This window comes from Rhea pennata, chromosome 3 (genome assembly GCF_028389875.1).
Source record: "Rhea pennata isolate bPtePen1 chromosome 3, bPtePen1.pri, whole genome shotgun sequence".
Taxonomy (NCBI): Eukaryota; Metazoa; Chordata; class Aves; order Rheiformes; family Rheidae; genus Rhea; species Rhea pennata.
Genome location: NC_084665.1, coordinates 27,082,285 through 27,096,031, shown reverse-complemented (window position 1 = coordinate 27,096,031; position 13,747 = coordinate 27,082,285). Strand labels below are relative to the sequence as shown.

The window sequence follows — 13,747 nt, the reverse complement described above, 5'->3', positions numbered from 1 at the left end:
GACCATCAGTAAATGTAAACATTCAGTGAGCTTAGAAATAAATAGGGCAGTTACTGGAAAAGCAAGCGAGACCAGGGATGTTTTATGCAGCACTTTCTGTTTTATTCAGAATTTACCACAATAAATTCAAATTATTTTGGCCTTATCATAAAAGGCCCGCAAACTTGCATGCAACGTATCGTGGACGCTGGCTCACCGCTAACCTGCCTCCTCGGGCGCCCTCGGTGTTTTGGCTTTTCCACGCGAGCGCCAGGGTGACAAAGCTCTGCGAAGGGCGACGGAGTTCAGACCTTGCTACAGAGGCATCGCCCTTTCGTGCAACCGCCTTTTTTCCTATTCCGCGCTGCTGTGTATTCCCATGTAATCCACAGTTTGCCTCTCCTTCCTAACTCCACTATTTCCCCCTATAATCGGCTATTAAAATCACTTGGATTTTAACTACCGAACTGCGGGCAGCCGCCGCCACGCCCGGGCCCGCCCGGCGGCCCGCGGGCCTCGCCCGGCCCCTGCGGACAGGGACGCGCCCGAGGGCCGGGGGCCGCCCCGCCCCGCGGCCCCGCAGGCCCGGCCGCGCCGACGCCGGGCCCCGCCGGCGGGGAGGCGGCGGCGGCGGCGGCGGCGGCGGGAGCGGGAGCGGCGCCACAGGGGGGCGCCCCCTTGCCCCGCCCCTCTCCTCCCCTCGCCCCGTCGCCCCGCCCCTCTCCCCTTGCCCCGCCCCCCTCGCCCCTTGCCCCGCCCCCCTTGCCCCTTGCCCCGCCCCCGTTGCCCCTTGCCCCGCCCTTTGCCTCGCACCTCCCCTCTCCTTTGCCCGGCCCCGCCCCGCGCGCCGCCCGGTAACGGCGCCGCCGGGAGGGCAGCGCGGGTGGCGGCGGGTGCGCGGCTGCCGCTCGCCCTCCCCGCGCAGGGAGTCGCGCCGCGCTCCGGGCGCCGCCGCCGTGACGGCCGGGCAGGGCCCGCAGGTGAGCGGCGGGGGCCTCCTCTCCCCCCCCCGGTAAGGGGGCGAGGGCGGGCGGTGCCGGCGCGGCTGGGCCCCGCCCCGGTCGGCAGCGCGGGGCGGGCGGCGAAGGCCGCGTGCGCCGCCGAGGCGGCGGCGGTTCTCGCCGGCGCCTTTCTGCTCTGCCTCCAGACCGCCGTTACCGCTCTGAGCGCTCGTGGGCCGCGGCGCGGGGGAGGCCCCCGGGCGCTCGGCTCCCGCGGCAGGCAGCGTGAGCGCCGGGGGGGGCGCGTCGGGGCTCGGTGGGCTGCGCCGGAGCACCGCGGGGGCGCGGGGAAGCTCGCACAGCCCTTGCTCAGCGGAAACTCGCCGTTGCCGTTGGTCTGCGTAAGTCGCGCGTGGGTGACAAGGTGCCCTCAAGCATGCTGCTGCTTCTCCCGGGAGGATCCTTTCGTCAGGATTCAGTTCGGGAGTTGGTTATATACAAAACCTGCGTTTGCAACATGCTAGAGCAGTTCTGGTACCGTGAATGTGTTAGCGATATACTGAAGCGGTTTTAAGAACTGTGAATGCAATCTGACTGAGTTTCCGTTAAGGAGCTCGTATCTCTGTTGCACTGTGCAGTAAATGATATCCTAAGCTTTAAATTTGTACGAGGATGTTTGGGAGCGCTCTTACTGTGTGTAATTCTTGCAGCTTTTTGCTGAAAATACCTAATTGTGTGTATTTTGATATAATGAAACAGGCATATTCATATATGAGAACTCTTCAATGTCATACATGGTGAGTGAAGCCCTAATGCCTTATGCTGATTAGGCATAACAAAATTGTAAAAGATTCTTACGAACTTATTTATATGTATATGGGAGTGTGTTTGACATACATATGTCAGATATATATGATGGATGTCTGTGCAGACACATGGCACTTCTAGAGTTCATCATTATATGTGTTAGCTGTAACTCGGATATGACTTTTGGACTACCTGTCTTTTTGTAAATGGAGTGTATATTATATGCTTTTATTCCAAAAATCAGCTGGCCTAATTCTTTATCAAATGAGTCTGAATTAGCCACCTTTATTTATAAAGTAAACATGCAGCACCATTTTGACATCAAACTTAGTTGATGCATCCTTTTTTATGAAGCCGAAATTTAAATGCATATGTTTATTTCTTGTACATTGAGAGGAGATGTTAATTTCTGTGTATGTTAAAATCCTGCAAGTGGGATTGTTTTGCACAGAAAGGCAATTTTTCAGTTATCCTCAAGAAAAGTGTTAAACAGTTAGACATGTTATCGCTTTGTGATCAAAATATTAGAAGAATGTTTATAAATTTTAGCCGCTTCCCAATAATAATTCCTCTAAGAAGGTACTGACGTTCATGATATGCAGTACACAAATGAAGACTATGTGATTAGAAAGTGATTTAAAAAATGCATTATCAACCTTTCTGTTTATTGTTTTAAAGATACTTGGATGCCAAACAATGTTATATCATGTTTCTTTGCTTTTGTTCCTTTTTAAAGGGATTAACTACGAAGTTACAGTCGGTGTGATCAGCCGTGGAAAAGCTCTAAGACTAATGATGCTACCAGCATGGGAAGTGTATCTCTATCTGTTTGTTGCAGTTGGCTCTCACTTTTATTCTTTCTATGAAGTGTACAAAGTTTCTAGAAGTAAGTCTGTAAAGCATATGCATTCACCTTTTTAGCACTTCTAGCTTGTACGTCTCGTGAAATTGCGTAACTTTATTTATCTGTTAGTTTCTTCTTCAGTCGGGCTCCCAGAGTGACTTTTGAGCTAGAGCATCTATTCTTTCTCTTGCTGTAAACTAGGAATTATGAAATTTTGAAGAGGAACAAATATATGCTTTTCTCTTAATTTTGTAGAATGTGATTTCTTTTCCAGAAGCAGTAAGGCCCCAATGAGGCAAACTTTAATACACATGGTTGACTTTTAAGACTGTGAGTGGCCTTGTAAAATTCAATAGTCTCTCTGTGTGCCAGAAGTGTGCATGCGGAGGCGTTGTAAGAACAGAGCTTACATTAGATGCCGATGGAGGTAAGTGGGCCAAGTACATGGCTAGAATCCAGGAGTTTCTGACTTCTGGTGCACATCTGACATTTTGCTGCTGTGGCTTTGATGTGCAGGCAGGCCGTAGGCCTGCGAGTGCCACAGCACGGCCATAATTACATGCACATAAGGGCTAATTAAGTTCTTTGAAGTCAGTGGGACCTCTTGGGTAAGTGAGTGCTCTCTAGTGACAGTTGTGCAGCCTGGCTCAAAGGTGACAGTGTAAGAGGTGGTGTGTTGTTTTTTTTCCATTATACATTTGTAAATTGTCTTTGCTTTTCAGGTGAACATCATTCTTCTGCTGCTATTACATATCTATATACATATCTACATATTTATACAGTGTGTACATATGCACTGGTGCAGCAAAATGTTCTGAATCTGGGGTACGGTACCTAGCTGACAGCTAACACCATAAAGTTTCCACAATTAAGCCAGGCAAGAGGAATTATTGTAACCTATCTATTCTAGTACAGTAGGACATCATAGTTTATTGCTGAAAAACCATCACAAATCTCATTCTGTATAAACAGAAGTCTTGAGTAGTGGTATCTAATGAATTTATAATTAGATTACAAGTGAGATAAATTCCACAGCAGAGTTTTCTCCATATAAATATGCTAGAAAATAAGTGAAATACTAGAGCAGGCTATCAGGAGTATTTCTGTTTCTCCTTTGGTTGCCTTCCCCATCCATAGGTCTTTACCAAGCATTAGCCAGAAATTCTGTCTGTTTGTTATAAAGTAAATGCCAAGGCTTTTGTCACCTTCTCACTAGGAACGTCTTTATGCTAGGCTAAGAAAACACGGAAATACGTACTTTTTTGTGCGTAAGAAGTTCCAATGAAGTGCAGAGGAACTATTTGTGGTACCTAGTATTGACCGTCATTTTTATGTCTTTACAAGTCCAGGGCCTTTTTTCTTTAATCTCATTCAGGACTTTACTTGTCAATTCAACAAAGTATATTCCTTACTTTAAGGACAAGATTATTTAGCTTCTGAAATGAGGAGGGGGAAAAAAAAACTCTCAATTTCTCAGTTCACTATTTTCTGAGTTAGACTTGAAACCTATCACCTGCAGCATTTTAAAAATCAGCAGTTGAGGAAAAGGTATGTTTCATGTTATGCAGTGTTTTAATTAGATCTTATTGCTATTTTGCTGCAGATAAGATGGATCTCTTGATAAATACTGTGTAGTAATTTTTAAAAAAGGTTCTATGGCTAGCTATCCTTTTTAATGATAATAGACTAAAACTGTAAAAAAAAAAACCAGACAAATATACATCAAAATGAATTTCTCAGCAGATGCTTATGTATGGAATTGTATGCACCTGTTCTCATCTATTTACTCGAAGTGGGCTTGCATTATCATGTTTTCTTTCCTAAGAGGGTTTTACTCTGTGTGAGTTCTTTTCTGTCTGTGATGGTTGCTTTATGTATAAAATTGAAAGGGGTAAGGCAAATATTTTAAGGACATAATGGTCTTTAAGTCATATTTACATGTGCAAGCAGGTCTACATTTCTATGCTGATGTCAAAATATCTGTTCCCTTTAGTATCATGGTGAACTGAGCTGCTACAAAAATTTAATAAACTCTGTGGAAACACAGTTTCAGTTAACATATTAAATACTCAGTTTCACCTCTCTGCTGTTGCCTTTTCCAGGTTTAATAGTCACAATTATCTTACCTGATTTGCTGTACTCTTGTAGTAAAACCCTTCAGTAACTGTTTTAACCAAGTAATTTTTTTTCTCCCTCCAAGTAGCCCAGAATTTCACCTACGAAGGGAAGGGTCTGTTGAGTAGCTGAGGTTTCTTCTTAAACTGTTGGAAATTATTACAAGAGTTCACATTGAAAATTCAAAATGTTTATTTTGTAGGCAGTTTATTTTTCTTTGCCAGTGCTAGGGAAGGAAGAGAGAAGGAAGAGAATCACTTGCTGACTGAATAATAAGCAACAAACTTGGTTCTCGGGAGATCAGTTTTGAGAATTGATCTGTGATATGAGTGTTGGAAGGATTTTAACGTGTTTTTTATTTTCCCCAGAAGTGGTAGAAGGTACTTAGTCCAGTGCAGTCCAGATTTATCATAGTTGTGCTAAAAGGTACTTAAGACTTGGTTATCTGGGGAAGGCAACAGGAAATGTGTTGCTAACATATAGTGAAGTAAGTCTGGAATTAAGATATTCTCCTGTAACTTTCAGTGAATGCTCATTTATTTATGCAGTTTATCAGTTCTTTTAGAAGTATGTGAATATTCTTTTGAATAATCTCTTCTTAGCTGCTACATTATTTTTGTTTTCATGAGATTTGACTGTATTTTGAAGATAATGGTTTAAAAAACGTTGGAAGGAAGAAAAGCTATGTTTTGGCGCATACTTATTTTAGTGGAAACAAGTGTGGTATTACATGATTAAAAATAATAACTAGTTAGAGAAGCTAGTTAGAGAGATGTGTTGTTCTGTGTTAACTAGAAGTCTTCCAAACATGCTTGTGTGAATGCAATTAAGGGCAGGAATATGCTTCCCCAGAAATCAGTGAAGTACTACATAAACGTGTACTGGGAGGTGCATGCAAGTTTGCAGAGCTTAGTCAATGTAGAGGGTAGAATGCTTTGCAGAAAACTGACTCTAAAGGCCTTGTTCTCCCAAAGGCTTTACCATACTTGTGTTGAAGTCTCATGTCTGTCTTTTCCACTAGAGGGAGATATCAAACAGTCTTAAAATACAGAAATAATGCTGGTTTATATGCTCTGCATGTTAAAATAACGCAAATATGATTTTCTTTGTATCAATTTGCCTTACTATTTTGAACTGAAATTCTTAGCATCAAAGTCTCCATTATGAAAAAGGATGACAGCTGGTGAATATTTAATTATTTTTTCTACCTGTATTGGAAATGTCCTGTGTAGATAACTTAATGCAATTTGGAGGTTAAAAACTAAGCTATACTTTTCTCATTACTGAGAATACAGCAAGATTTCCTTTGTGTACTTCTACAGTACTAATTAATTTTACACCATGTAGCCTTTCCATTTAATTAAGATTCTACATTTAGTTTTATTTTATATTTATATTCGGATTCCAATGCAGGATCAATATGCCATTAGGGAAAAAATGAGGAGACCGTTCCTAAGCTAAGAACACGTTGCTTAAGGCCTGAGGCTTCTCAGATCAGGAGCAAGGTTGGAGCGGGAGCCAGACTGCTCCCATTGGAAGCCTTCTGCAAAACTGAGTCTAATGAAACACAAGTACAAGAACAGGACATAATAAGCAATAGAGATAAGATGAACAAGGAGAGCAGTAACTGTATAAGAAAGATGCAGCAACTCAAGCCTCTAATACAGTTGGCTACTGATGACAGAGTGGAAGATGTGTACTTTGACTGTAACTGTGGTTCTATAAGGAGTGGATCTCCATGTTTTTTTCTGGGAGGCTTTATTGAGGTGGAATGGAAACTATTTGTATTGAAGTCTGTCCTCTGAGGATAAGAGAGCTCTCCCCACAGTGTCATTCTTTTCAGTTAATTCCGGTGATTTAACAGGTAGAAGTTGGCAGGAGTGGATCAAATTCTAACCTGGACTCTCTCTGACTTAATCTTCATCTCCTCTCTGTGAATAAATAATGGCTCTCTAAATCCCACTTGTGCAACAAGATACCTCGTAGATTGTAAGAAGTGATTAAAAACTGCAGTACCTTGAGCATATGAAATTCTGTGTAAATACTAAGCAAGACAAGTTTTTTTATTTCTCTGGAGCAGCTTGTTTCCAGTGTGATCACCGCAGAAGGTTTCTCCAGATCAGCTAAGTGTTCTCAAAAACATCAACAGTTTTTCTACACTTAATCATTGTGGATTGACAAAAATGTTTAGAAACTGTAAAGACAGGACTTTTCTTACATAAGAGAAGGAGAGTGCCTTTCTATAGACCTATCTTCTGTATCACAGTAAGAGGCAAAACATCTTTTAAAAAAAAAAAAAAAATAAAAAAAATTTTTTTTTAGTTGAATGTTTGCAGAAAAACTGGAGCATATTTCATGTAAATTTTTATTTTTCATTTTTTTCCTCAGCTGAGCATGTTTAAGTACTTAGAGATAGCCCCTTGCCATCATGTAATTGAAGTGAGATTTGAAGTTTCTTTGACTATCATAGGTTTTTAGGGAAGTGTCTAGCTGATATTGAAGCATGTTTCATGGATTACTTGTTCCCATTGCAGTAAATATCTGCCCTTTGTTACAGTGCATTACTAATGCTATCTAGAGAGCTATGGTTGTGTATAAAACAATGAGTATTTTCATTATACTTAAATGGTGCATGCACAACTAAATGTGTTTTACATTTGCTGCTGGTTAAGAATGCTTCCCTAGTCAGATATTGCAGCTTGGCTGATGAATGGCAACATGATAAGCTGCAGTAACTTATTTGCATGCTGAAGTTCATTAGCCTGTGTTGGTTAAAAAAGATTGGAAAATCCTGTCCAGTGGTCCAGGGTGTTGTGCATTCACTATCCAAAAATTCAGGATAAGTAGCGGTCAAAGCCCAGGAACTGCAGCGGTTGGTTAGAGAAGGGCATCTTGTTTATGTCTGCTGGGTAGGAGTAAACTTTACTGGTTTGTTGGCCTCACGCTTCTGAAATCCCTTCCACATAGAAAATGCTTCTTCCCTGGTTTTAAGTGTCTGTGTTTGTGAAACAGATGTGGAGAATTTGTTGCTGTTTAGAAACAGAGTGCCATGGCACTGACTTTTACTTTTCTTAGTATTCTGTCATTAATAAAGATATATTATTCCTTGCAGAGTATGAAGATGAAATTGACAGAAATTTTGGATTGGAACAAGGCATTCTGTTTTGGGGGCTTAAAAAGGTATGATTAATACATGTTACTAACGTTTTTAGTTTGTTCCATGAACTCTGCCTCCCATCAGAACTTCATTTAATATACTTGATTACTGAAGGAAGACTCTAATGAATGTCAAGGACAGACATTTATGCTAAACTTACAAATTACTACACTATATTTTGGTCTCTTTTCCTTTTCTGAGATGACTCCTTGTACAGGAACTTTATTTTAAGGTGTTTTAGTGTTTTTTTCAAGTTTTGTTGACACAGTGAGATAATTCTCTCCATCAATATTGTCAGACTTCTCTAGTCTCCTGAAACTAAATCTCCATGAAGAACAAGAAAAAAAGTCTCTAAGCACAGGTGCTGCATAAGTACCATTTTTTTTCACCTAAATGTGCCAATATGTAGAGAAGTACTTCCATATTAGAGGGTCTATGGTATTAACTCTTTTAAAAAAAAAAAAAAAAAAAAAAAAAAAAAAACTTGCTCCAATCTCTGTTGGAGCAGGCAGGCTTAAGAGGTTTTTTTGGGGGGGGAAGTTTCCTGCTGACAGTGCTTTTCCTTCCCTGTGTCATAAGGTTTAACCTACACTACCTTTCAATAGCATGAGAATAAAGCTAGCAAAACATCTCCAAAAATGATTTTTGCCTGCCGAATCTACTGATTTAGCTCAGAAGTTTATAATAAGATTACAGGTTCTTACATTCATAATTAAGTTTGTTTCTAATGAGGAAAAAGACTTGCCTGATCTGTCTAGACCAAGGAATGGTAATGGCAAGTTTTTTTCTTCTTTTCTGGTCTGGAGTGTTCTCAGCAGTAAAATCACTTAATCTTCAATGCTATTATTTGGTCTTTCAAGCACCCTTTAAACTCCCAGCAGCCTTTTTTCCCATTTTCAAAGTCATTTTATTGTTTGGATAATGCTTAATATCAGCAAATACTAGTTTTGTTCTTGATTGGTCTGTGGTTCAGTGTGTAAGAGAACAAACTTTGCAGTGCAAATATTTAAAGAAACATGGTTTATCTAAAAAAATGTTGATTCCTTTTGAAAAATTGTGAAATGTAAATGATATAGAAGATTATTTTAGCAAAATTAAAATTAATATCTATAGAATTGTTTTGGTGTTTAGGTTCACCATCACTATGGGACCCTTAATCTATGTATTGCTTTTTTAAAGAAAACAGTAACAATTCTGAAAATTAGAAGCTTATGAAATGCTAAAATTAAGCCTAGTCATACAAACAATTGCATGCATCTGCAAGTTTGTTTTCACTTTTAGTGAGGCTGTGTACAGGAAAACAGGAAATGAGGCTACCAACAAATCCCTTCTGTCTGATTTATAGAGACATTTCCATGTAACATGAATTTCAAACTGACCTGACTTCATCAGATCAAAACTGGGCTTTATTGAAACAGTAAGTGAAGCTTCTCTTCAAGCAAGGTGTATTTTCATCCAAATTTTAACTTTTACAAGCCAGTTTAGATTTGTTCTCCACTTCCCTCGAAAAAGTTGAGATAAATGCATATTTTTACACTCAACATACTCGAAAAGCTTTTAAAAAATTCTGTGTATAATTCAGCTGAAAATATGATGGTGCTGTGTGAATTATTATTTTACGATAGGATTTGGCATATTGTCCTTGCTTTCATAGCATAAACAAGTAAGCTGCCTTTTAGCGAGGAAGGCAAAGTGCTATATTTTGGCACAGCATCTAACGGAGGGCATTCAAGCACTGGCAATTGTAGTATTGTTGTCTGTAAAGAGAACATGTTGCAGATGTCCTTATTAAGGAAGGGGAATCTGAGAAGTTAGGAGGACAGTTAAATCCAAGCAGTGAAAATTGGTGCTTTGTTTCCGCCTTACACTGTCTCAGGTGAGAAAAGGTATTACTTTCCATTCTTTCTGCCTATAGAAATTGACTGCTACTCCATATCCCTTCATGTTACCCAGGTTTGGCTGGTGAATCAGTCCGATTACATATGATCTTCCCATATGTACACCAGACAGGGTTTCCTTGGCACTCATGCTACTTTATTTTCACTAGGCAACTGTTGAGCATCTGTAGTCTTTCTCTGAAATCTTGCCGAAAGCTGCCACGATGAGTGCGTGGCTCATGGGCTTGCCACCTGCTCAGAGTATGTCTCAGTTTAAAGTTAAAAATTACATAAATGTTGAAGAGTGCCAGAATAATTGACCTGATTTAAAGTAACACTGTTAAGTGAATCTTGAAGTAACAAAGGTGTGTAACTAGGTAATCCCAGGAATAGTTCAAGTGCAGTTGCAGTTCCTTCCGTTTCCACTTTTCCTCAACATGAAACACTCCAATTGGAAGCTGCTTTTTTTTTCTGCCATCCAGCTCTGCTTGACTAATGAGCTTGTTGAGGGTAGAACAAAGATTGAAGGACTTGTACTGCATAAAGGACTGTCCCTGTTTCAAACACTCTTTGTACACCCTGTTCCTGTGCTGTTCAGCTGATATGAATGTGAATCCTAGTGAACGTGATACAGAATACGTACTGTTCCTACAGGCCTCTTAAAGAAATGTTATGACTGAGCAAAAGCAAGTATATATTTGAATGGGAAGCACTTAGAAGAGTGGGAATCTTATTCCATCTCTGTGTATTCACTAATTTGTATTTCCTATTCTGGGAGAATGTGTTTGCAGATGTGTCTACCTGTGTGCCTTATGGTATGAAAATTCTTGATTGATAGGAAAATCTAAAAGATTTCTATCAAGTCATGTTTGGTTCTGGCGTTAGGCTTATGAAACATGACACTATCTAAAGATATTTCTATGAATTTTAAATAATTTGAAGTCAAAATGGCGTTTTCGCAGCTCATCACTGTAAATAATTAGACTTGACTGCTTAAGCAGTAAATTCCTTGTGTGTTGTGTTCTGTGGTATTGGAAGGATCTAGTATTTTATTAAGATTGTCTTTTAAGAATATCTTTTTATGGTAAGACACTCGTTTACCAGTTCACTTGATGCCCTAGGATCCTTTGGATTTTGAGTGGAGTTACTGGATAGAATGGGGAAGGGAACATATACTGTGGCTTCTGTTTGGTCATCTGCTGGTATCACAAATGTCCCGACTCTTTATGGAAAAGGTGTGTATACTTTTTCTTTTCTTTTCTTTTTCCCCCCCCTCAGTGAGTTTTCATTTAATTAGCTGTGGGAATTGAAAACCAAGCATTTAGCTGCAAACTGATGAAAATAGTTCTGTGGAATGTATTATTTAAGTTGATTTGTAATGATGTACAAAGTGAGGAGACTGGTTGCATTAGGTCTATACTTGGACACTTTATACTTAAAATTATGATTTGCTGTGAAATACTAAAAATATTTTACTTGTATACATTAAAAGATGTAATTATTCTCTTTCAAGGTTTTGAAATAATCATCACAGCAAAAACTGAATAATCATCGTTTGAAAAATAACATGATTATGCAGTTCATAACAAAGTAGCATTTCTTTGCCTTGAAAGCCTAACGTACAATTTCCTTTAAGTTGTGTAGCTTTTCCCTCTGTATGTACTATCAATACACAACAAGTAATGAAAGTATTTTGGTTTTGATGGCACTGTTAAAGCATAGAGAGACATGTACTATAATACTAGAATTTTCAAGCTCATGGAAGTGTCTTGTTTCTGACACCTGTGATATCTGTACAACACAAAACAGTTTAACTGTATCTTGCAAAATATGTGAAAATAGTAGAAATTAGCAATATTCCTGTTTCAGAGAGATCAGTAAAATTGAGGTTAAAAATGTCTGTCTGTTTTAGATCTCCGTATGCCTAAGGAGCAGTTTTTCAGGTTTCTTTGACGGTGCTAAGCACCGTCAATCTGTCCAAATACAGCTCCCACTGTCTGACACTGGAAATGAGGTAGTCAACAATTCTGCAGATAAGTTTCAAGGCAGGCTCACAGAAAGTAAGGAGTATTCATTTGATGACCCTCTGTGAAAAATTTGGTTTAAAGGACCAACCCACTACTGAAGGGGATTTCTGTGGCTTTAGCAGGAAAAGAAAACATTTTTTACAGAGCTGTATTTAACTACATACACGTGAGATTACCCAATGAGTTTTGCCTTTGGTAACAGTCCAATTTGCCTATTGCAAGAACTGCTGAATGAGGCTGCCCTTCTTCACCTTGGCACTGTGATTCTCCTATGGAACAGGGCCAGCTCATGCAATGGATAGGGCGAAGGTCCTGTGAAAGCATTATATGTCATTATGTAGTTAAGAGGTGAATAAACATTGCACATGTTGAGGGAGGTAAATAAACATTGCATGTGTTAAAATGCATCAAATAAAGCTAACTTTTGAGACTTGAACCTTTACAGTGTTTTTGCTCTTATATATATAATGTCAACAATATTTTAGCATTTGACTAACCATGTTGGACGCATTCTAGCCAATGGCATCATATTGGCATCCATGGGTTGGTCGTAGATTTGGAACTGTTAGATTTGGTGGATTTCATCAGTAGATTTTCATCCTCTGGGTGGACTAGTAGAGAAAGTTGTGATACTCTGCAGCTGAGATTCCCACGCATTTGCTGACAGCAAGGGAACAGTGTGAGGCAGATTCTTTGGGTTATACTCCAGTTTTGGAAAGTTCTATTCTCCAGGGCATATAGACCCTTATTTGTCTCAACTGTGGATACTACCACTCCTTTTTTTTTTTTTTTTTTTCCCTGTTGCCCTGCCTCTTCCTGCCCTGCCCAGTTCATTTCTAACTTTGCTTTTCATCCAATTTCTAGTCTGCATTACAGACTAGTTGGTCAGGGTTCTCGCTGCAGCCTGTTTGTCCTGAAGCTCTCTACCTGCCACATTTGCTCACTTCAACTCTACACAGCTGTTCACCCTTTCTTCGGCTCCTTGTCACAGTCTTTCCCTTACTCCTTCTTGGTTTCCCTTCTTCTCTTTGCATTTGAAGTGAGGACCTCTCATATCAGTGCTGTTTTACCTCAGTGAGGGGGTCAGTAGTTGTACGATTAAACAGGACTAGGGCCAGAGCCTGTTCACAAAATGAATGGCATATACCAGGTTTTGAGTAATCGCCAGTACAATTCCTGGCGTGGTGTTGGCATATGCCGGAGGGTGCTGTCCCAGAAGTGCCCAGGCATGGTTTGGATGACTGCACGGCCAGCACTCTTCCTAGAGTCATCTTTACTCTCAGAGGTACCTAGACAGAGATTGAGGGTGGTATGCAGGAACTATAGTTTGCATTTTACAGCCTGAAGCACAGTCAAGGTGAATGAAATCTTTAAGAAATGTGAGCTACAGTTTTTAAATGCTAGTTAGTATCTTTGCCAATTGGGACCGAACTTGGGTATATAGCTCCAGCTAAGATCACTCCCCTATCAAATTTCAAGTCGTCAGAGGGATCCCTGAATCGTCTGAAAAACAAGCTGTCAGCGTTTTTCCGAGTGGGCAGAATAGTATGTTTTTCTCTGCTGTATTTTTGTAACTGTTCAATCTGCTTGGGTTGCAATTTCAAAAAAATAAAAAAAATAAAAAATAATAAAAAAATCAGCCCAAACAAATTGCAGTCGGGCTGGCACCTCTGCCTGTTAAAATGATTGCCTGATATAACTCACTGGACTCTGTTCCAAGTGCTTTTAATGCTACCAGTCTAAGTTTTAAATATGTGGAATCCCTTGTCATAAATCATATTCTTGATCTTACAGTAAGGGAGAAAGAACTAACTAAAATTATATAGAACTGGAATCTGAAGTTAATTTGTTTTACATGTCAGAACAGAACAAATGTTTTCGGTAGTGGTGATTGCTGATCGCTCTCACTGATTGGCCAGTTCTGTTTTTAAACCTACTCCTAAGTTTTCAGTTGCCTCCTTACTTAAAAGCATAGTAAACATTTATGCTTTGGGTGTAGA

General features: G+C 40.1%; 1 protein-coding gene across 1 annotated transcript in view; it reads left to right on the top strand.

Annotated features, from left to right (window-relative positions):
• The first annotated feature begins 909 nt into the window (after positions 1-909).
• HHAT (hedgehog acyltransferase) overlaps positions 910-13,747 on the top strand; it is a 122,883-nt gene continuing 110,045 nt past the window's right edge. Inside the window, exons 1-4 of the mRNA XM_062571303.1 lie at positions 910-959; positions 2,464-2,613; positions 7,799-7,866; positions 10,842-10,955. Coding sequence (XP_062427287.1) covers positions 2,520-2,613; positions 7,799-7,866; positions 10,842-10,955 — 276 coding nt within the window. The 5' untranslated portion in view covers positions 910-959; positions 2,464-2,519. The remainder of the gene's footprint in view (positions 960-2,463; positions 2,614-7,798; positions 7,867-10,841; positions 10,956-13,747) is intronic.